This window comes from Lycorma delicatula, chromosome 1 (assembly GCF_047948215.1).
Source record: "Lycorma delicatula isolate Av1 chromosome 1, ASM4794821v1, whole genome shotgun sequence".
Lineage (NCBI taxonomy): Eukaryota > Metazoa > Arthropoda > Insecta > Hemiptera > Fulgoridae > Lycorma > Lycorma delicatula.
Window position 1 is genome coordinate 361,183,346 of NC_134455.1, and position 25,064 is coordinate 361,208,409.

The 25,064-nt window shown below is 30.7% G+C and overlaps 1 protein-coding gene across 1 annotated transcript in view; it reads right to left on the reverse strand.

The window, feature by feature from the left end:
* Nucleotides 1-12,887: 12,887 nt before the first annotated feature.
* LOC142317932 (uncharacterized) overlaps nt 12,888-25,064 on the reverse strand; it is a 47,201-nt gene continuing 35,024 nt past the window's right edge. Inside the window, exons 7-9 of the mRNA XM_075354470.1 lie at nt 18,875-18,943; nt 13,965-14,054; nt 12,888-13,068 (exon numbers count right to left, since the gene is read on the reverse strand). Coding sequence (XP_075210585.1) covers nt 13,009-13,068; nt 13,965-14,054; nt 18,875-18,943 — 219 coding nt within the window. The 3' untranslated portion in view covers nt 12,888-13,008. The remainder of the gene's footprint in view (nt 13,069-13,964; nt 14,055-18,874; nt 18,944-25,064) is intronic.

A 25,064-nucleotide genomic window follows, 5' to 3' on the forward strand; every position in this document is an offset into this window, starting at 1 on the left:
CTGCGGTATCGCCAAAAAATATTGCATCTCTGGTATTCGTTTAATAAAATTGTCATTAACTTCTAAAGAAACATTTACAATTATTTGTATTACTAGATTGAATAAAAGGTTTTCACAATTTATTTCTTGATGCGATATTATTTCAAACGAACATAAATATTTAGAGTACATTTTATCGCCACATTTACTATCTAAACCTATATTTTTTTTATTTTTCCAATTTAGATTTTTGTCGTAAAAAATTTCTACTTTTGGTATTGTCATGTATTGTGATAGTCGGAATAGAAATCATTTTATACAAATTACAATCTAATTGTTCTACGATTGGCAACTAAAGAAAATACGCTACCACAGAATTAATCTTACAAGTAACTTTTACTAAACTTTCGAATTCTCTATTTTCTTATCTTGGTTCCAATGTCAGTTGATTAACGTAATGTGGAAACCTTTTCTATTTTGTTAAATAACTTTCTAATATCGCTATGTTGCAGCATTCCTAATTTAAAAAATATCATAGATTTTCTCAATATCTTGAACTAAACTTAAAATAATATTATACAAAATATTTATCTCGTTAAAGAAATCTCTTAATTTTTCTAATTTAAAAAAAAATCTTTATTATTTTTATTCATTATTAACAATTTCTTAAAATTATCTTCATTTATATTAACCGTTTTATGAAACCCGTTTATAATATTTGTACTAACAGAGTACTGTTCATTAATTTGATTTACAATACCTTCTTGTTTATATTTTATTTTGTTCTAACAATTTCTCCTATTTCTCTCCATCATGTGCATCCAAATTACTAGTAAATAATTTAACACCTGAACCGAGGCCCTTAACAGAACCTCTTTTATTTTTTACTTTATTACTTAGACTACTTTTTTCTAACTTTTCATTTATTAATATTTTCGTTTAATTAATAAATTTAAAATAATTACTTACATCTCTAGAATTATGACTATTATCAGTCAAAAAGTTTTCATTTTTACTTAGATTAAATTCGAATAAATAATTTATCTAAACTATAATAATGAGTAAATGTATGATAAGAGGCTAAAAATTTGTCAGAACCTAATTCTACCGGGACTATTTCCAAATTAATAGTTTTTTATTTTAGATACTCCAGGATGAATTCCTTTTAGGAACAGGAAATATAAATAAGGATTAGTTTCTGTAGTGAAGGAAGGTTTTTTCTTTTATATCTGTTTAATCTTTCGAGGTCATTTAATTTTTGACAAATGTATTTTACTTTTTGTATTATGTCTGCTTCTATTTCTGCTGTATTTCATTATTTATTTACTGAACTGACTTTTTATCGTATTTATTTTTTGTTTTACTTTATGGACAGTCTTAATATAAACATCTGGTGGTATTTCCAGTAAACCTTCTTTATTATTTCTTGAATTTTTAATTTTGATTTTTCATTAGTTTCCTTTATATGTTCATAAACTTTTTTTACCTTTCTCTTTATTAATATAATCGTTTATTACCTACTACTATATATCTGCTTTTATAATGAATTTGGGTTAATATGCCTATAAGAAAATTCAAACGGTGTTAATTTTTGATAATGGAATGAAGTAATTTTGATAATATGTGCCTGATAACTTAATAGTCTTCTTTTTAAATTCTGGTTGGTTATTAAAAAGTCTTAGTTTTTCCTACATAATTATTTTTCTTATAATCCTTCGTTCCAGATATCAAAAATTTATTTATACATCTTATTAATTGGAATATTGGAAACTTAAAATATTCGGTGAAAACCCGTGCAGATCTTTCGTAAAAATCATTTTCAAAATACAAACTATATTTTATACAGGATTAGGAACTAAATATTTTTCTATATAATTAATTACGGAAAAAAAATTATTTTTGGATATTTCCACTGTTAATCTAGTTTTATTATTATCAAACGATTTTTGTATTTTAATTTTATGAGGGTTATTTTGTATCAATTTTAATGTTCCTTGATTTTTTCCAAAATTGAGTGGTTCATCTATTAATTATTGGTATTTTCACACAGGAGTTACCTTCGTACACATTGTCTGGTCCGTATCTTCCTTGACTTGACGTTATTCTTCTGACTATCTTCAATCGGTTGAATTTCTCCGTGATTTTCGCCGTCATCTACATTTACAATCATCGACTGGTCATCTACACACAGTTCTGGAAAATATAAACTATCAGTTCATTAATAATTTTATCTTTTTCATCTGTATCTACTAGCACGGTTTCAACATTTTTGTTTTTTTTTTCATTTTTATTTAATTGTATTCTTAATAAATCCGCATTTTTATTTTTATTTCCTTTTTTGTAAACTATTTTGTGGTCAAATTCTTCTAATTTTAATCGTCACTAAAAGTTTGGAGTTTGGTTCCTTAATAGAAAGAAGCCATTGATATTTATGATCGATGAATATTTAATATTTTCTTCCGTAAAGAAACGGAGGAAAATATTTCGTCGCTTAAACTACGGTAATTCCTTTTCTATTGTGGAATAATTTATTTCAGTATCGCTGAGGGTCCGACTTGCATATGCGATGGGTAGATATGTGCCGTCATTATGGCTTAATTAACAGTTCCGATAGCAAAATTGCTGGCATCTATGGTGAGTTTAATAAAATACATTGTAGTATCGGCTCATTTAACAAAATATTTTTACACATTTCAAAACATTTTACATAATTTGCGTTCTCAATATAGTTTTCGCGTTCTTTTTTAAACATTTAGTATGTGATTTTGTTATAGTAATCGTCGATAAATTTATGTTTTCGTTCCGCGACTAATCTTACTCCTTTTATTATTAGCATAATATTTATTATTGGTACACAATTGTGGTTACTTAACGTTTCTGCTAAAATCGGTTTAATATATATTAATTTTTTGTTTACTAACGTGGTAATTTTTATTGTACAGTAGGCTACGTGGTCCTTGATCGTAATTATACGTTGTGGTAATTCAAGTCCATCGATATTTCTATAAGACAATACGACTTCACGGTTTTTTACGTTTCCTATGAAACCTAATATTTCGCTTCGTGCGTACCTGCACTATGGAAATTATTTTTTTTAACAGATGTGCTCTGTTTACATTTCTTCAATTGTATTAAAATAATATATAGGCACAAACTATACTTCAAGTTAATTTATTATTTACAGAATCTAAACCGATTTTCATTTCCTTCAAATCATAGTCCTAATAGCAAATCAAAATTTTTATGAAAATCAAATAAAAATATTTATTAATTACTTATTTATAAAGTTATTTTTATAATAATTATAATTCTATATTATCGGTTAATTCTTAATGATGATATTAGAGTAAAACATGCTTCTTTCGACATACCATGGCCGTGGTTACTTCGAAAAGGTCTTTACCTAGACACTCTGAAGCCAATAAATTTCTTAAAAAAGATCTGATACTTCCAGTTTCGATTAATATCCTATATCTACTTCGTGCTTCGATGTTATGACAGTATTAATTTCCGAATGTAAATTCATAATTGACAAACGGTTCCCGAGTTCATTTACTCTAAAAAAATGATCGGTTTCAAATTCTTCTACTGTTTTATTATTTTTTAAACTAATTTTATTTTATATATCGAGATTATCTATTTCTCTTGAAAGGTCAGCATATTGTTCCGCTGTATGATGCAGCATTGTTCGTGTCTTACTAATATTATTTCCTGGCATTTGATATAATTTTTGGGTATTGAATTTTTCGAAAGGTAATTTGATTTGAATAAAATGTTGCAGGATTCGGTATCGGTTAAATCTAAAATTATTTTGGTTTTTGATTGGAGCATATGAAGCGCTAGCACCGAAAGGACTTCAGCGGACGGTCTGAAGGGGAATTACGTCGGGGGCACGGGTTTTAAAGGCTAGGTCGGGTCCGACCTAGCTTCTCGCGGTCGGACCCAGAAATGGGTTTGAGAACGCTGATACAAACGGATATGGAATGCTAATCACAAATCCGTTCACAAAACTTGGAACTTAGACCCGTCATTAAAAATAAATCTTTAAATAAACCCGATTACAGAATCATACAGCAGCAAGGGACACTGTCCAGTCTCTGCGATTCGAAGGGGGAATTTGTGAAACTACCACCACTTTTGCATTTCATTCCATTGAAGATCTCCTACCGACTGCGTCAGTTAAGTTGTTTCTTAGCGATGAATATAAAAAAAATTATTTTATTATACATGTAAAATAATTATTTCACATATAGATATTCTTTCTATGTTATATTGGATATACCTTATACCAAATACAAGACTCTTGTATTTGGAAGGAATATCTATGTATCTAGGTATAACTACGTTAGATGTACAAGATAACAGAGTACGTTTTAAACAACTGAATAAAATAATGTACTTCAACATATTATTTCTTAGAATTACTACTAATCCAGGAAAACACCAGTAATAATGCTTGCATTTGTTAAATAATATATTCTAATGTACACGTGAGTGTGTTTTATGTGCTTAAAAATATATTTTATGCATAATTGTATGCTTTAAAATTAATGTGAAAATTATTCAAATTAGCGGTTAGTTGTTTTTCACAAACATTTAACATTTAACAAACGTTAAATTATTATTGAGAATCAAGTTATGCAGTATTTTTGTGTTTGTTGCACTATAAACTGTACCTACATTTCTCCAATTGAAACTGAATTTAAAAAAGTGAAATTCTATTTGGAGTTCTTTGTTTTGAAAAAATACCGTGTCTCTCCACTCATTCAGAATACACCGATATGATTTTTGCGTACGGCTTTTGCGATGGAGATACTGCAGCTGCGGTGGAAGAATACTAACGTAGGAATCGTGGACGAATATTTCCAAACGGTAAAGTATTTTTGTAGAATTTTTAATCTTCGTGAAAATAACAGTTTCCAATGCACATGTTTCATCTGAACGTCAACCGATATACGTTGAAGGTAAGAAAAAACATTCTTCAGGTGCTAGAACCGGCAAACTAACAGCTTAATCCTACTAAAAGCACGTGAAGAATTTCTACACGACTCAATATTCTACAAAATACCGTATAAAGGACATTACACTATAACGAATATCATCCTTAATGTTCAGAAAGTTCAACATCTCCTCTTGGTGACCGTACCAGACGACTGCAGTTTTGTCATCGGGTTAACAATAATTACCAGTTAATTCCATTCATTCTATTTTTGGACGAAGCTACTTTTACTCATAATGGCATAAAAAACACAAGGAATACTTATCGTTGGTCTGAAAAAACCCACATGCTGTAATCGAATTAAACTTTCAGAATATATTTTCGGTGAACGTTTGGTGTGGCACGATCGAAAACCAATTAATACTAAAACGACCCTTTTATACTCAAATCAGAAGATAAATTATCCGGAATTTTTAAAAAATTTCGTATAGCGCTAGAAAATTTTCCATCGGTGAAAGGTGAATGTACTATCGACTTCATTGATCACCAATAAAACATTTCACGAATGAAGTAAGACATTTGTTAGATGAAAAATTTACTGTTAAATGAATTTGACGTAGAGGGCCGGTAAATTGGCCACCTAGATCACTGGACCTTACTCTCTTAGGTTATTGTTTATGGGGCTGATTATATGTTAGGTATGGAGGCAAAAGGTAGACACACGCAATGAACTGACCGCTCGCATTCTCAATGCCGCTGCCCTCATCAAGGCGGTTGAGGGCGCCCTCATCGATTACTAGTTGGCGATAGAGAATGTAAGGAATCGCGTTGAAAAGTGCATCGATGTCAGTGGTGGAATCTTCGAACATTTATTGTTAATTAATGCAGTAATAAACCACGATGTGTATTTTTTTAAAAGAACAGTAGATTAAAAGTATTTTAATTTTTCGAAGGTCTAAATTTATTGTACAAAAAACGGCCGTTTTTAATTTTTAGATTCATTTTGCTGCTAACATTTGCTAACATTTTTCTGCTAAGTTTTGTTTTTGATAACAAAAGTTACTTTTTTTTTCACAGGTTTTATTACAACAGTTTTCTTAGAACTGAATTCTCTACAAGTCTTGGTGACAAAATTTACTCATTAAACAAAGCTGGAATTAAACCAAAAAAAGTGTGTTTCGTCACCAAATGTTCGTTTTACGTTGGATGTGAAAACTACACGAAATACATTTCTTGGACCTGCTGTTTTAGTCGATTTTTTTTGAGAACGCCGAAAAATTCATTCAGTTTGACTACATTGGTCATGTTATATTTGCAAAACCATATTATTTATTATATATTCTTTCTCATTTGTTAATATATATTTTCAATATGTAGATAATATTAATAGATGAAATGGTAAAATATTACACCAAAACCTTGTCATATAACAGTTGGTTGTTAGCGTTTGAATTCTTAAAACTTGGTATCTCGTGATATATTGAAAAGTTAAATAAACGAATTAATATTATTTACTTATTTAATTTTTTCGTGTAATAAATTGATATTCACAATATATTTTTAAAAACAATAATAAATTATTTTCGTAACTTTTTTCGAACGATAATTATATACATATGTGTAATAAAATCTAACTAAGATGCAGTATGAATACTTAAAATACCATCGACTCTTTTATATCCTAAACGTAATATAAAATTGAAATAAAATATATGATAAAATTTTTGTTCCTATGATAACGGAATATTAAGTTTAATGTATTTTTATGTTTTATTTTCAGGGAGTTATATCAACAGAGGGGAAACGCCGGAGAAAAGAATTCAGCGAGTTCTATCATCCCAACCCCCGTAGGGGAAGACGCCCACCTTGAGACGATTCCGGTCGCCACCACACCCGTTCATAGCCCTGATGGGCTTTAACACGGGAGTCATCTTATAGACCATCAACTGATTACACCTCACAGTAATAAGCCAGGCCTCGGTTCGGATGCCACCGATTTAAATGCCTCGGTAGAAATTTACATCGGTGATTCTTTAACTCAGCTTTTGCCTTCGCTGCAGACCCCATCCGGACATCTTGAATGTCCTACATCGTTGCGCACTAATTTAGCTGAACGAGTTCATAGAAGCACGAAGCAGGAAACACCATAGAAGACGTTGAGATCAGCGGAGAGGAAACGTCGCAAAAGGAAGTGGAGAGTCGTTGGTATGGAGACATTACACATCCGACGGGCGCCAGGAGAGTAGATGGGTGGGGGTCTTGAGTAGAATTGAGGCCTTGAGTGAGGGAAGCGGCTCATCCAAAGTGTGCTAGATGTGCTGTAGGGAGAGGGGAACGCTGCCGAACGGGATGGAGGTTCGTTGGGATGAGGAATGTACACATCCGACGGGCGCCAGGAGGGCCGCTGGGTGGAAGGGCGTTGGGTGTTGTATCGGTCGGGGCGTGTTAGTTGGGATATCGGTCGGGGCACGTTGGGTGGGGGAAGCGGCTCATCCAAAGTGTGCTAGATGTGCTGTAGGGAGAAGGGAACGCTGCCGAACGGGATGGAGGTTCGTTGGGATGATGGTTGTACACATCCGACGGGTGCCAGTAGGGCCGCTGGGTGGAAGGGCGTTAAATGTGGTATCGGTCGAGGCGCGTTAGGTGGGGTATTGATCTGAATGCCGATTGGAGACGAAACTGTCTATTCAAGGTCACTATACTCAGCCTACGGGGATCTCAAAATTCATCGTAATTAACACTTATTTGCAATGAATATATTTATTTATGTATTACATCTAAACTTTCCGATTATCTTTACTATTGAATATATGTTTCAGTTTCATCTCTTAAAAAATTATTTCTATTAAATATGTTGGTACAACTTCAAAACCTCACAACATGATTCCTAATTTTACCAAAATCACTTCTTTTAATTTTTTCAAGTGCTAATGGTACTCTATATGTGTGAATTGGGAAATGATGGAAAAAGCCTAACAGCTGTAAAAAGTAGTCTGCTGTAATGTAGAATAATAATAATCATTGGTAAGTGAATTGTCTGTCATAAAGTACTTTGCAAAAAAATAAAATAAATAAATATTTGGCAAATTTTTTTTGATTTTCTTCAGTTAAAACAGATTTGTTTTTTTAAATATCTACTTTTAAATATAAAGTCAAATCAGTCTCCATTAATTTATGCGTATCACATAGAATATCATTAGTGCCTGAAAAACTATAACAAGTGATTTTGGAAAACTTAATGATACTAATGTACCATTTTTCATGAACATGTTATTATAGGAAAAATATAAATTAAAAGCTAAATTAAGCGCTTTAGTTTCCATTTTCGATATCGTTATGTATCTCCATCGACATGTGTAAATAATAATTTCACATCGGGTATGAAAAATTACTTCTATATCATATTCAGTATCATCATATCTAGTTTATAACTAAAAGAAATAGACTTCAGAAATGATTACTTATATTAAAATAAATTTATTAGAAAATTCAATTAACGGTATTACAATATAATATTAATTGTTATAAAAATATTACTTAAAATATTAGTGTTATTAATAATTCATGTAATTGTGTAATAGTTTACAATTTTTTTTATGTAATATCAGAACTTTGTTTTCAAGTTTTGAATATTCAAATGCTAACAAACAATTGTTATGTCAGTAGTGTTTTGGTGTAATATTTTCCGTTTACAACTTTTATAAATATCTTTATTCATATTTATATTGATGTAGATGTAATATTTCTATATCAACTTTCATATATATTAGCAATTTTCGTTGCAAATAGGAAAGACTTTTGGTTAGGTTATTTATTCACTCAGTGTCAAATAAAGGGCTGGCAGGAGTAGGTTTTGTAATGAACAAAAAGATAAAGAAGAGAGCAGATTATTTCAAAAAGCTTAGCAATTGAATCACTGTAATCAGGATAAAATCAAAACCTAAGCCGACAATGATTATTAGCATCTATATGCCTACAAGTACCCGTAATAGTATAATAGAGTAGTGTGTATATGAAGAAATTGACGAAGCAATTAAACACATAGAAGGAAATGAAAATTTAATAATACTTGGAGATTGGAAGACAAGCATTGGAAAAGGCAAGGAATTAAAATATTATGGGTGAATATGGGCTGCGCAAAAGGAATAAAGGGGACCGAATCATTCAGTTTTGTACAAATTATAATTTACTTCGTGCACCACACCAAGTTTAAAAATCATAATAGAAGAGTAACCACTCTTGGAAAAAGCCGGGCGATACTACAAGGTATCAGATAGATTAAATCATGGTTAAGCAAAAATTTAGAAAGAAACTCATTGACTTACAAAGTATATACAGGAGCAGACATTGATAGCAACCATAATTTAGTTATAATGAAATGTAGATTGGGGTTTAAAATCCTACAGAAAAGATTTCAGATGAATCGCTGAAATTTAGAGAAGCTTGAGGAGAGGAGGTAAAAATATTTTTGGGGACATCACAAGAGGTCTGAGTAAAAAAGATGAAGTAGAAAATATAAAGAATGGGAGAATATTAAAAAGGAAATTCTTAAATCAACAAAAACAAACCTAGGGGGATGATTGCAGCTGATTATTAACATAGAAAGTATAAGAATGCTAGTGATGGTGGTAAAAGGAACTATTGACAGTTAAGAAATATTATAAACAGGATGTGCAAATTATTGAAAGAATGGAACGGTGTTCAGAAGCGGAAAAAGAAATGATCATTGGTAAAATAGACAGAGCATACAGAAAAATAGAAGAGAATTTTTGGTACATAAATTGTGTTAAATAAAGATAGTAAATCGATTTATTATACGAAAGGAAAGGTTAATATGTGGGCGGAATATAATGAAGAGTTTTATGGAGGAAATGAATTAGAAACTGCTGTTATAGAGGAAGAGGAAGTTGAAGAGGATGAAAAGAGTTGCAGTACTGAGATATGAATTTAATAGAGCATTAAAACATTTAAATGGAAGAAAGGCTCCTTGGATAAACTGGATGCTGCAGAATTACTGCACAATGTATATTGTGCAGTAGTATACTGCACAAGCGATAAGTATATTATAGTCATACAAACTGGTGTGCAATATTTACGAAGAAGGAAGTTTCATCAGACTTCAAAAAGAGTGTTACTGTCATGATACCAAAGAAAGCAGGAGCAGAAAAGTGTGAAGAATACAGAAAAATTATCTTAACTACTCATGCATCAAAAATCTGAACTAGAATTCTGTACAGAATAATTGAGAGGAGAGTGGAAGGAGAAGACCAATTTGGTTTCAGGAAAAGTATAGGGACAAGGAAGCAATTGTTGTGCTCAGATTAATAGTAGAAGGAAGATTAAAGAAAAACAAACCGACATTCATGGCACATATAGACTTAGAAAAAGCATTTGACAATGTAGACTGGAATAAAATGTTAGCATTTTCAAAAGTTTAGGGTTCAAGTATAGTGATAGAACAAATGCTAACACTTATAGGAACCAAAATGCAACAGTAATAATCAAAGAGCATAAGAAAGAAGCAATAATAAAAAAGGGAGTCTGACAAAGATGTTCCCTATCCCCACTAATTTTTAATCTTTACATAAAACTAGCTGTTAATGATGTTAAAGAACAATTTAGATTCAGAGTAACAGTACAACGTGAAAAGATAAAAATGCTAATATTTACAGTAACAATTTGTTGGTGATATATTAATTTTAGTCGAGATAGAAAAGATTTTGAAGAAACAATGAATGGCATGGAGTATAGTAGAAATAAAGTAGATGGACCACTGAATATAAAAATAAGATGAGAAAAGGCTATGGAGGTAGAATTTTGTTTTTTGGGAATTAGAATTACTAAAGATAGACGAAACAGGAGCGATATAAAATGCAGAATAGCACGGGTGAAATGAGCTTTCAGTCAGAAATACAGTGTGCTTTCATAAAAAATTAATTTGTCAGGAAACCATTTTTGAGAATATGCTTAGGTACTTTATATGAAAGCGAATGTAGCTTTATATGGAAGTGAAACTTGGAAGATGGGAGTACCTGAGAAGAGAAGATTAGAAGTTTTTAAAATGTGATGCTTTAGGAGAATGTTAAAAATCAGGTGGCTGGATAAAGTAACAAATGAAACGTTATTGCAGCAAATTGATGAAGGAATAAGCATTTGTAAAAAATATAGCTAAAAGAAGACAGACTTAATATGACTTAATATGCCACATCTTACGGCATTCTGGAATATTGCTTTGATATTGGAGGGACAGGTAGATGGGAAAAATTGTGCAGACAGGTAACATTTGTTATATGTAAAATAAATTGTTAGGGATGTAGGTGGTATACCAAAGTGAAATGGCTGATACTAGGTAGGGAATCTTCGAGAGATGCATCAAACCAGTCAAATGATTGAGGACAAAAAAAGTCTGTTTTTCATTTAAACTTTTAATTTGTTTTGTAGTGTATTATAGAGAATATTAGAAATTAAATGTAATTTTATAAATGTATTAACTGTCAATAAATGTATTTCTGTTAATACTTCATGTTTGTTTGTTTATTACCCCTTCACCTTTCCTACAGAAAGCAGATAAGAAATGGGTTAAAATTTGCAATTACTATTTTAAGGTAAGATAGAAAAGAAAGACAATATATTTAACTAGAATTGTTTATTAATAAATGTTAAAAGGCTATATACATATACTGATTCGATTACTTACTTTACTTTGTATTGGAAGAGACTTCATTTTTGTACAGGTCACAGGAATTTTAGAAGAGCCAGTTACTCTACCAATTGGTGATCAAATTTCAGAGCGTCGTCATACAGTGTTAACATGTGTTACAGCCAAAAACCAAATGATCAATTTAAATAATTTTTCTAGTTTTACAAGAGCTCAACGTGTAAACAGTTACTGTTTACACTTTATTAATAACTCTCAAGCACAAAATTTGAGCCTTTATGGCCTTTATCAGCTTCTGAACTTCGATTAGCAGAGCGTGCTTTGGTGAAGATTGTGCAACGGAAATCGTTTCCAAGTGAGCTTAACGATTTGCAGCTAGAAAAACCACCAACCAAAACCAGCAAACTCATTTCTCTAAGAACATTCTTGGACAAAAATAATGTAATATTATTACGTTATTGGTAGAAGATAACAGCACTGAGATTTAACTCCAGATCAAATTCACCCCATTGTCTTACCAAAGAATCATATATTTACCGACAATTGCCAGACATTTTCACATCAAAATGCTTCATGCAAGGCCACAGTGTTAATGCACTATTCGTCAAAAATATTAGCCTATCAATGGCAGGAATTTCGCTAGTAAAATCTTCCGTCAATGCATCATATCTTTCAAGATAAACCTAGGTAATTACTAGTTGGGATAATAGATTTTTTGCAATTTATTTCTTGTCGCAATATTATTTCAAGCGAACGTAAATATTTTCAGTTCATTTACTAAGCCTAAAATTTTTGATTTTCCTAATTATAATGTCTTTTACTAATATTTTATTTTTTCGTAATAAATAATACACTTTGAATCTCCTTTTATCAAATAAAAGCGATTTAAAAAAAAATTAATTTAATTGTTCTACAACGGTTAATTAACAAATACACTATATCCTTAGAGCAATCTTATAACAAACTTTTAATAAATATTCGAATTCTCTATACGTATTTGGAAAACTTTTCTATTTCATTAAATAACTCTCTCTTAATACAGTGCTGGGGTGCAGCATTCCTAATTTACAAAATGTCAACGAAATCTCAGTATCTTAAATTAAACTTAAAATAATGTTATATAAAATACTTAACCGATTAAGAAAATTTCTTAATTTTTTTAATCCGATATTAACTTTTTAATTATTAATTTTTTACTTAATAATAATTTTACTTATTACATAATTTTTTAAATTGAACTTCTTATACTAACCGCTTCATTAAATTCATTTATAATATCGGTATTAACAGAGTGTTGGTCATTTTCGAATTTTTATTGAATATCAGATTTGGAAATGTAATTCTTCATCTACCTTTCTTCATCTTTCTTATTTAAAAAAACAAACTTTTTCACTAAATAGAAAAGGCCGCTTCATTTTACATAATTATTTCCTTAGTTACCATGATCTAATTGCAAAAGGAGTATAGTGTAATTCACAACATCATCCACTACCTGAAAATCAAAGAAACATTACAACAATTTCCACTTTCTTCCATAATAAGATTTTTTTATGAAACGTAAAAATTTGTATTTCTATACAAAACTATAAAATATAAATTTATGGAACATATAAAAATTACACTTGGATTTTTATCGCTAATAAAACAAAGCTGCTTGTTATCACATTACTGTATCGAGAAAATACCTTTCTATATGTAGTAATACAAGTCTGAGAGGTTATGTTTTACATTATTTTTCATTAATTCTGAGTAAAAGATATTATAGAAAAACTTTTCAAATATTATTGAATTGTTGAAGGGAATTTAAATTACTTTATTATAATAAGGGAATAAGTTAATCGCTTAATTAAAACTAAATCGGGTCCACAAATTTCTACCCTAAATTCAGAGTTTGAGTTAAGGTAAAACTAAATTTTAGGTTAAAAAATGAGTAGTAATAATTAAGTAAATATAGGTTAAAAGTTAAGGTAAAATCTAAAAAAATAAATTTTAAATAAAAATATCTGAATTCGATTAATTATTAAATACACTGGAAAATTTATTTATAATTGTCTTACACTCACGATTGCATTTAAAAAAACAACGAAGTCCCAACACAAATTAAGTATATTAAAAGTCAATTTTCACCTTTGATTTTCAAAAAACCTATTAATGGCGTAAATTTTATTTAAAGCATATGCACATACTGCATACACATGCTGCATGTCCACGAACATAAATATTCAAGTATAACATTAGATTAATCTAATAATACATGTTTATCGTTTATTTTAATAAAAACTTAATAATAAACATTAAAAACAATAAGGTAAACATAGCCGTGTTTTAAACATTGTTGAAATTCTTAGCTATTTTTAATGGCGGATTAAATTAAGGTTAGTTAATTACCTTGATTATAACGGCATTATTTACGACAAAGCCAAAGCTACCGCAAACATTAAACGGTGTAGTATGAAGTTGATCGATCAATAAATATATCTGTAACAAAGTATAACATAAGTATGTAGTTCCTAACTCCGTTCATCGATTTCACATATACACACCCTTTCGCTCTTTTTCTTTCTTACCCCAAGTAGTATTATTACAAGTATGTGTATACCGATTGTGTTTAGGTAAAATGACTTGACCCACATAAAAGAAAATTTTTCAGAAGAGAAATTTTTTTTTTTTTTAAATTTATATAATACTTACTTCTATTAGTATCGTTGTTGTATTTACACTATTCCATTTTTACCATATATGTTGTCAGTAAAATTTAAAAAATAAAACTGAAATATGAGGGTTAAGCTGCCTTACCTGAATGAATAATTTTCAGTGGGTTACTAAGCAGTAACCCTTGGAAAATTCAACACATTTCATGAACAGACAATAAAAATATTATTTTTAAAATACAGTTCACGAACACAAATTAACATCGATTAGCCCGCTTAGATAGTTATAATAAAAAATAGTTTAATAAATAGTTATTTACGTTACATTTTTTATCACTCATCACTAGAAACACTATCATCTTCTTCATCGTGTCTATCGATGTATCTGGTGCAACTTACTGATGCGGTAACTTCTGATACTTCCGGTAGTATTGGTGATGATTAATTCCTTTATTACAAAGCACCGACAAATCTTTACGCTTAACAGCAGGAATAGGAAGCCTCTCGTTGTATAAACGTTTGGGACCTAAGGATTTAGGGCGATATCTTGGTGCCCGAATCTTTACTGTACGTTACTGATCTGTGTCGCTAAAATATCTTTTAATTTTTAAAAAATCTTCATTTTTAAAAAAAAAGTAACGTTTGTAATATTTCTAAATGTAATTTTAGTCCCGTCTTCGTATTTATTAGTTGAATAAGGAAATATCTCTTGGACAGACTTCCAGTCTTTGAATTCTTTGTGATTCACTGTTGTCACTTTATAAGGATGAGTGAGGGTTTTTTCTTGAGTAACCGATGATAGTCGGCCGTTCAGATGGTTGCCAAATCAGATTCTTGTTTACTTTGGACTCAATACGTATACCGACTGAGTCACAGGCGTGTACGTGTGTCCGGGAAACAGATAATTAATTGAAATCTGTTGTATAAAATTAGATGATTGTAGAAATGTATAAAGCATTGAGATTACTTTTCGATTTTTGTTTTGCCTCAGACAAATGACACGATATACGGCTACATTGTTAAAATTACCTTCTGCGTCTAGTTTACTTAAATACAAAATTAAACCGATCTCATTTCAACCTCTATGCCGGTTGCACACATCCCAAAGGTAACAATATCCGTTTTTTATTCCACTTTCATAAAAAGTCCGATTATAAATAGGATACTTTCGACCGTAGTAAAGCAACATGTTATCACCATTGAGGTAGTTTAAAACCTTCTGCAAATCAAATGATACACAGAAATTATCCTTCATTACTTGGGTCCTGATCCTTTTGTAATAAATTCTTACAGTACATCTTTTCAACGATACGGTTATTTTACCCGTCACTGTTAGGCCATCTCATGATAATTTATTTTTGTAACTTCGATACAGAACGCATTTGTCTTTTTTGGTGCATGAATCCCTATGTTGAATTCATTTCTAAAAATATCCTTGTATATTTTTTTTTGGAAACACGGTACACATTTGTTAAATTTTTGAACTCCGTAGGTAAATATATTTTTTGTAAACTAGCACGGCTGTAATGTGATTTAACAGTATTTTCTCCCAAAAAAACTTATAATCCTTTCTTTGCTTATAATTGAGTTTTATTAGGACGGCTCGTACATCCACTTTCATCCTGCTTAGGAGTATTAATTTCTATGTAAAATAAAAAAGTAACGGGGATAGGAAACATCATTGTTGGACTCCCTTTTTTACTACGGCTTTTTTCTTATGTTCTTCAATTATTACTGTTGCTGTTTGCTTCCTATAAATGGTAGCAATTGTTCATCTATCTTTGCATTTGAACCCTAATTTTTTTAAAATACTAAACATACTATTCCAGTCTACGATATCGAATGCCTTTTTCTAGGTCTACAAATGCCCAGTATGTTGGTTTGTTTTTCTTTAATCTTTCTTCTACTATTAATCTGAGCGCTAAAATTGCTTCCCTTGTCCCTGTACGTTTCCGGAAACCAAATTGGCCTCCTCCTAACACTTCTATTCTCCTCTCAATTCTTCTGTACAGAATTCTAGTTAAGATTATTTAAGCATGGCTAATTAAGTTAATTGTTCTGTATTCTTTACATTTATCTGCTTCTGCTTTCTTTGGTGTCATGACTATAACACTCTTTTTGAAGTCTGCGGAACTTCCCCTTTTTCGTAAATATTACACACCAGTTTGTTTAATATATCAATCGCTTCCTCACCTGTATTGCACAGTAATTCTGCAAGTATTCCGTCAATTCCAGGAGCCTTTCTGCCATTCAAATCTTTTAATTTTCTCAAATTCAGATCTCAGTATTGTTTCTTCCCTTTCATCCTCTTCTTCCTCTATAATACCATTTTCTAATTCATTTTCTCCGTATAACTCTTCACCATATTCCACCCACCTATAGATCTTTCCTTTTGTATTATAAATCGGTGTACCATTTTTGTTTAACAAATTATGAGATTTTAATTTATGTACGCCAAAATCTCCCTTAACTTTTCTGTATGCTCGGTCTATTTTACAAAAGTTCATTTCTCTTTCCACTTCTGAACACTTCATTAATCCACTCTTCTTTCGCTAGTTTGCACTTTCTGCTTGTAGTATTTCTTAATTGTCGATAGTTCCTTTTACTTTCTTCATCACTAGCGTTTTTATATTTTCTACGTTCATCCATCAGCGTAATATATCGTCTGAAATCCAAGGTTTTCTACCAGCTCTCTTTGTTACGCGTAAGTTCGCTTCTGCTTATTTAGTAATTTCCTTTTTAACACTCTCCCATTCTTCTTCTACATTTTCTACCTTATCTTTTTTACTCAAACCTCTTGCGATGTCCTCCTCAAAATCTTCTTTACTGCCTCTTCCTCAAGATTTTCTAAATTCAACTGATTCATCTGACACCTTTTCTTCAGGATTTTAAACCCCAATCTACGTTTCATTATCATTAAATTATGATCGCCATCAATGTCTGCTCCAGGGTAAGCTTTGCAGTCAACGAGTTGATTTCTAAATCTTTGCTTAACCATGATATAATCTATCTGATCCCTTGTGATATAACCTGACTTTTTCATGTGTATATTCTTCTATTATGATTTTTAAACTGGGTGTGGTGCAATTATTAAATTATACTTCGTGCAAAACTGAATGAGTCGGTCCCCTCCTTTATTCCTTTTGCCCAGCCCATATTTACCCTCAATATTTTCATTCCTTGCATTTTCCATTGCTTGTATTCCAATCTCCAAGTATTATTAAATTTTCATTTCCTTTTATGTGTTTAATTGCTTCGTCAATTTCTTCATACATATAATACTCATCATTATGGGCACTTGTAGGCATGTAGATGTTAATAATCATTGTCGGCTTAGGTTTTGATTTTATCGCGATTACAATGATTCTATTGCTAAGCTTTGTGAAATCCTCTGCTCTCTTTTCTATCTTTTTGTTCATTACGAAACCTACTCCTGCCTGACCATTATTTGAAGCCGAATTAATAATTCTAAAATCACCGGACCAAAAGTCGTTTCCTCTTCCTACCGAACCTCGCTAATTGCTACTATATCTATATTTATCCTATACATTTCTCTCTTTAAATTTTCTAATCTATCAACATTTTTTAGACCTCTAACATTCCACGCTCCGACACGTAGAAAGTTATTTTTGATTTTCTGGTGACCACTTCCTTACTAGTCCCCACCCAAAGATCTGAACGGGGGACTAGTTTACCTCCGGAATATTTTACCAAGGAAAGCGCCTCCATCTTTGTTGTATGAAAATGCAAAGAGCTACATTTTTTTGGAAAAAAAAGCAGCTATAGTTTACCATTGCTTTCAGCTGCGCAGTACTCAGAAGACTGAGTGATGTTGATATGGCCGTTTAAGTTTTCCTGACCTACGCTCTTAACACCTATTGAAAGAACTGCTGCCCTCTTTCAGGAATTCTAAGGCATTCACAGTCATGAACGATGTTGTCAAATCTGTACTAGGTGCGGGGTTCGCGCTTTCGGTTAGTTAGTTTGAGGGAATCATGTTAGATTGGATGTGAAGATGTCCGTTTGAGGTCTACGTAAAGGCAAAATTTGATATGTATTTACTGATGCAAATGTCTGCCAGGCATTTACATCGGTTGCATCCCGACCGAGGTCTGGCTGATGACTGTGAGATGTAATCAGTTAGGGTCTAAAGACGACCTTCGGTAAAGGCCGTCAGGGCTTGGAACGGAGGGAGTGGTGTGGCGACCGGTAACCTCACAAGATGAGTGCTTCCCCCTACGGGGTTGGGATGCCCTCTTTCAGGAATCATTCCTTAGTGTGGCTCTCAACAGATACCTCTCTGATAGGGTTGCACATTTGGTACAACTAGGGAGGAAACCTCGGTAAAGTGACTTAACCTACAATAAAATGGTTTTTAAATCGTTTTACCTAACATCAGCTGACTAATTATGGGATATGCAAAATTGCTTGTAGATTAAAAACCATTTTGCGTGGATAGATTATTCAAATCGGTCGGTTAACCAGATGTATTTTTTGCATTTATATTTTAAATAAGATCAGCGCGGCTTAAATATCTTAACTAGAAATGAATGTGATATGGCATTTGTGAGAATGAATGTAAAATTGCCAAATATAAAACAATGAGGGTTAAATCACTTTATCTAAACACCCTCGTTATATCAGTACCTCATTAAATAAGTCTTCATCCATAAATGCTGTGTTCAATTTCAGTAAATCTTTTATCATTTCTCGAACCTTAAACAGAAAAACAAAAGAAAATGTTAAATAAAATTTGACACGTTTTAGTATATTTTGATTTGTACTGCGGTATTATGCTACGATAATATTTGCTTGAATAATCAGCGATAGATTTTGTATAATAAGTCAAAGAAATATTTCTATAACAAAATAGAAATAATATCGATAAAAACTGGTAAAATAAGTTATGAATACAAATGAAAAGAAAAGACTAAAATTAAATTATCTTATTAAGTTTTACTTTTAGTTTTTGTAATCGGAAGTTAACAAATTTCTGTAGATATTTCTCAAACTGCTATTCATTTCTTTTTCCATCCGACTTTTGACTCTTGTGGAAGTAACTCGATGAATTCTAGCGAAGTAATGGATTACCATAATAGTGTTCAGGAGTTCAATTCCATCAGAAGGCAAAACTAATCTGAGGTAGCTAGGTTGAATTCTGTTAAACGTATTTTAGTCTGTTTGTTAAGCCGGAAAATGTATACTGTGTAATGTAATTTCTATTGTAAGATAAATGCTTCAGGTGGATGTATTTGTATATTTCAGGCTTACGGATGGGTATCTTAATATAACTCTGTAAAATTCATATATATTTTTATCATAAATTATAATGTAATTTACTGGTTAAATACGTATTCTCAATAAGCAATTATATATATATATATATATTCGGTCTTACAGGTCAAAAAGCAGTGGTCAGAATTGGATATGGTGTACGGAGTGAATATCAGGATTGAATGTGACTCATCTTTCTTAATAGTCACGTTAATCATTGTTTATTATTCTGCTGAATGGCTGTGTAATTTTCAGTAAAATCTTGAGACTCGTGTCACATCCCATACAAGCACGGGATTGATAGAGAATCTCTATTGAAACATCCTTCGCCTGTATTAACAATACTGGAATTATTCCCGATCGTAAAGGTTATATAATTTGGGTGTGACGTTAGCAGATAGCTTCAGACTGTTACCTACAGACGGCAGATGACTTTTAGTTAGAAAAAAATTGCTATCGGTTTACGATTAAAGGATTCATATTTTATAACAATACTTCATAACAAAATTCTAGTAATTCTGTAAAACTAAACGAGTCGTTAGGTGAATTATCGGCATAATTCATGAAAATTTTGTTACTCTAAAATTTGGACGGCAGGAGGTACATCGGAAAGCAAAACGTTATCAATACTTACCTAAATATTGGCAAATTCAGTTTTTTAAGAACATAATAGTTTACTTATATTCATCATTATGGTAATGCAATTATTATGTCGTATCACTTATTGACAAATCAAAATTAATTAAAGCTACTTAATGGTAAGAACAATCATTAGTCTAAGGGGTGATTCAGTGAATCGTGAAATTAATTTCAATTAGTTTCAATGAAATTGGTTTCAATTTACCTTGAAATAAAAATTTTCATTATTTTGTCACGGCATTCAGTCACCACGTGTTTTAAAAATATAGGTCCGATACGAAAAATTATCCCGACTGTTATCTTATAAGATCTCTTACAGCAAATCAGCTTGCACAAATCACGGTTTATAAGTCGTAATTTGTAATGTATTTCTATTTAGCTATTTATTTAAAGCAAAGTGTCCTGACCGATAGATTGACTCATTCTCAAACTATTCAAGCTAGGTAGGCGAATTTTTGAGTGCGTATTGTTATTATAACTTAGGCGTTTATAAATGAAGAGTTCTGGAAAAATCACAATATAAAGGATAGAAAAGGGGAGGAATTTGAAAATGAATTTTCTAAAACGAGTTATGTTTTCTACAAAACATAAGGTTTATGTTACTCGGCTTTTTTTTTCTTTTAGTCGATCAGTAATTCTTAATTTAAATTCTTTAAAAACAGTATTGAATATTCCCAAAAAAACACAACTTTGAAGAAACGAAAAATAAAAGTATTTACTTTTGGAACAGATTTAAAATACGAGAAAAAATGTGGGCTATAACTCATAAAATTGAAATGTAATTTACATAGGAATTACTTAATAGATAATTTACAAAATATATTAACGTCTATAAATTTATTAATCTCCATCTTATCAGGATGAAGCTTGAACTTAAAAAGGTAATCTGAAAAAATATTTTAAAATCAATTCGGCTTAAACTTACAAAAAACTAGCAAAATATTTCTTTGAATAACAGAAAGTTAAGCACAAAGAATGAAAGCGACAAAATCTCGGAATGCACATTTTTAATAGAATAACTCTGTTTTGCACGGCTGAAAAAAAGAATGCTTACCAATTTATGCGGTCTATCCACCAATATAATGAAAAAAAAAAAATAACACAGTCCATAATACGCTATCCAAGATGATGAAACAAATACGTTACTTTCATTTACGAATATACACGAAAAATAACTTTGTACCGACAAGTAAATTACATTCATAATATTTTTGTAAAACAAATAAGGACCGTATATGTTGTTAAGTGCTTCGTAACACTTGTGTAAATCGTATTGTAAAAGTCGTATTTTTTCAATGTATTTTGTAGGCGTATCATTTTTAAACGATTCATTCTTGAAGTTTTTTTACAAATCGCTTAATTAACTTGTTTAGAACTTTTAACCGATTATAGACTGAAAAAATAACGGAAGTAACGAACACAAAGTTCACGTGGTCTGGAAAATATGAGCTTAAACCAAGTAGTAACCAAAAAATGTACAAAAAAAAAATTATTTAACCCGCCGGTAATTAAATCGATTAGACGATCTTTAATACCCAAAGGAATTATCGATAGACCAAACGCAAGGAAAACGTATTTATAATAACGTTTTCCTAAATAAGGATATATATTTTTAGATTCGAAACTTTTTAACAAATTTTTATCATATTTATCAAAGTTGATAAAAATTTTATGAATATCTTTATAGACCACAAAAAGGATTATTTGTTTAAATAATGTTTCGATAAAGCTGAAAATTGCGAAGGGTGAAATCCTATTTCGTTTGTTATCGTTTTTGTCCGAAAACGTTTGAAAAAGAAACAAAGCAGAAAAATCAAGAGCAATTATTAATGAACACGTGTAAACAAATTGTTTACTTCTCCAATCGCAAGTAAAATAACCGAGTTCAGATGTTGTTTCCTTTAACGGAAGCAGACCGATAAATTTAAATGTTTTAAAAAGAAATTTAATCGAATCATAAAATCTCGGAATTTCTTTGTTTTTTTGTTTTTTTAACACTACAGTTCTTCATATTAGGTTTATTCTTCCTTAGGTGAAAACGATTTAAGACATTCACTTCCTAAAGGTGTTAATCGTACTGGTTACATCGTAATGGGATTTCTCCTGTAATATTGTTGTACAGAACAGTAATTTAAAGAATATATTATTCATATCATTTAGTCTTTTCTGTTAAATGTCTCCGATATCAATTCTTATTGGTAAGGAAACGAAATTATAGTTTTCAATATCATTTATTTAAAATCACTTATATAAATTGTATTTTTTGTAATAAAAATTGATATACCTAACACATATATTCTTATTCAATTGAAAGATTATTTACCCGAGTGAGAAACCGATAAATTGCTGAATTGTGTTGTAATATTTATCGGAAATTATTATTCGTTTTAGAGGCCAGTATATAAATAAATGACTGTTATTGTTACCATCTATTATTTATTTTCCATGTAAGTATACGATTTATTCACAAAATTATTGGAATAATAAAATTTCTAAGATTGGAGAGATAATAGCTATTTTATACCGGGCAAACAATTTAATAAACGTTTCTACATGTCTTAAGTAAATACAATTTTCAGTTTTCTTTTCGCTTTTTTAGATTAAATTAAAATATGTATTGAAAATTCAAAATCGAGGAAAACATTAGAACGCATTAAATCTGTTATTTATTAGGCTAAGAATTTTATTTACAGAAATTATATTTTCGTAATTTTACCCTTGAGACAATTTTTTATTTGAATTTATTTTTTTTATTACAGGGAAACATGAAATAGACCAATGCGATTTGACACGTTTAATAATTTGATAGTATTTTCCTTCCGTTTGATGTTAGGTACAAATGAATGCTGAAAGTAGATGCTTACGCTAGTACAAATTTTACGTAAAAAAAATAGCTCAAAGATTTTTCAAGGATAACGACATGTAACAATACCGTTACGTTATATTTCTGTAAATTAATTGAAATATCAAAAAAAAATCTATTTTGAATAAGAAGGAAGATACAAAATCAAGGAATTTTAAAAATAATTACGCTTTGTAAAATAATTCCCTAAAATATCCGTAGGTAAAAGAAATATGTAATTAAACAATGTAATGTTCACATTGTTCTTTTACAACTCGTGGTTAACATACAGAAACCATTAAAAAACTTAAAACTCAATGTTGTTAAGGAAACTGAATCTTTGCATCCTGCTCAATCTGCATAAGAAAAACGAAACATTAAAAATTCCAAATCTGACTCTTCGTTATGTTGGCAAACAGAAGTCAATAAACATCGTATGTGTCAAAAGCCTCAGTCGTGTTACACACGTCTAGACCTCTCATAACACAACCCACCGGGTTGGTCTAGTGGTGAACGCGTCTTCCCAAATCAGCTGATTTGGAAGCCGAGAGTTCCAGCGTTCAAGCCCTAGTAAAGCCAGTTATTTTTACATGGATTTGAATGCTAGATCATGGATACCGGTGTTCTTTGGTGGTTGGGTTTCAATTAACCACACATCTCAGGATTGGTCGAACTGAGAAATGTACAAGACTACACTTAATTTACACTCATACATATCATCCTCTGAAGTATTATCTAAAACGGTAGTTACCGGAGGCGGAAAAAGAAGAGAGAAGAGACCTCTCATAATAAGATATTATATTACATTATATAGATCACTCTTTCATAAATAAATATGTAAATCTGACCCGAATAATGTAGTGGTTTTTATTCTGATCAGTATAATAATATACTACCCACCGGGTTGGTCTAGTGGTTAACGCGTCTTCCCAAATCAGCTGATTTGGAAGTCGAGAGTTACAGCGTTCAAGTCCTAGTAAAGCCCGATATTTTTACACGGATTTGAATACTAGATCGTGGATACCGGTGTTCTTTGGTGGTTGGGATTCAATTAACCACACATCTCAGGAATGGTCGAACTGAGAATTTACAAGACTACACTTCATTTACACTCAAACATATCATTCTCATTCATCCTCTGAAAAATTATCTAAACGGTAGTTACCGGAGGCTAAACAGGAAAAAGAAAGCAGTATAATAATATACTACTTGAATGATAAATATAAATAAAAATTGACGAGTGTAAAATCCATATTAATTATTTAAATACAAAGATCTGAAATAACCTTAAGTTAATCCATTAAACATAAAACTACAAAATAATTCACAATTCAGAATCCATTATTGAAAATTATTTTGAGCGCAAATTAATCTTTACGTTTTACATGATGCTGATAAATCAAGATTTTTGTTTTATTTTTCTGTTTGTTTTACAGAGTAATTTTTTAAAAATTATTTATATAATAGTTTCCCCTTACCAAAAATCTGTAATAGTAATGTTCGAGCGGTTATGGATTATTAATTCATCCTCAGGAACAGTGATGTGTTATATATCAAAACTATTTACTTCATATCTCATTAGTTATACTAAATTGAATTAAATAAAAATATAAATATAACAATTGATCCTCGAAAGGTAAAATAAAGTTAACGTTATCCGTCATGACTATGAAATTCTCAATTGTTATCTATGAGTTACTATAGTACTAATTATAGATACTATAATTAGTTTTAACTATTACATAAATAATTTAAATATTAATACCAACGGGCCGTGCTTAATTAAATTAATTTAAATAATATTTTTCCATAAAATAGATTTTTTAGTAGTATTTTAAGTAAATTGTTGGGAAATTTTTTTCAAATAATTTAGCAATCTATTTTAATGGCAAACGAATCACAATATGTCACTTTTTTTAATCTGAAGTAGAATGTTGAATGCAAGAGAACAGCTCAGTTGTCTGATTTGGCAAAGGATAATATTATTTTTTCTTAAATACTTACTGATATTTTTAATAAAAGTTTCACCTTCAAAAATATAAACAAAGTAATAAGTTATCGTTATTAATTCTCCAGATATCG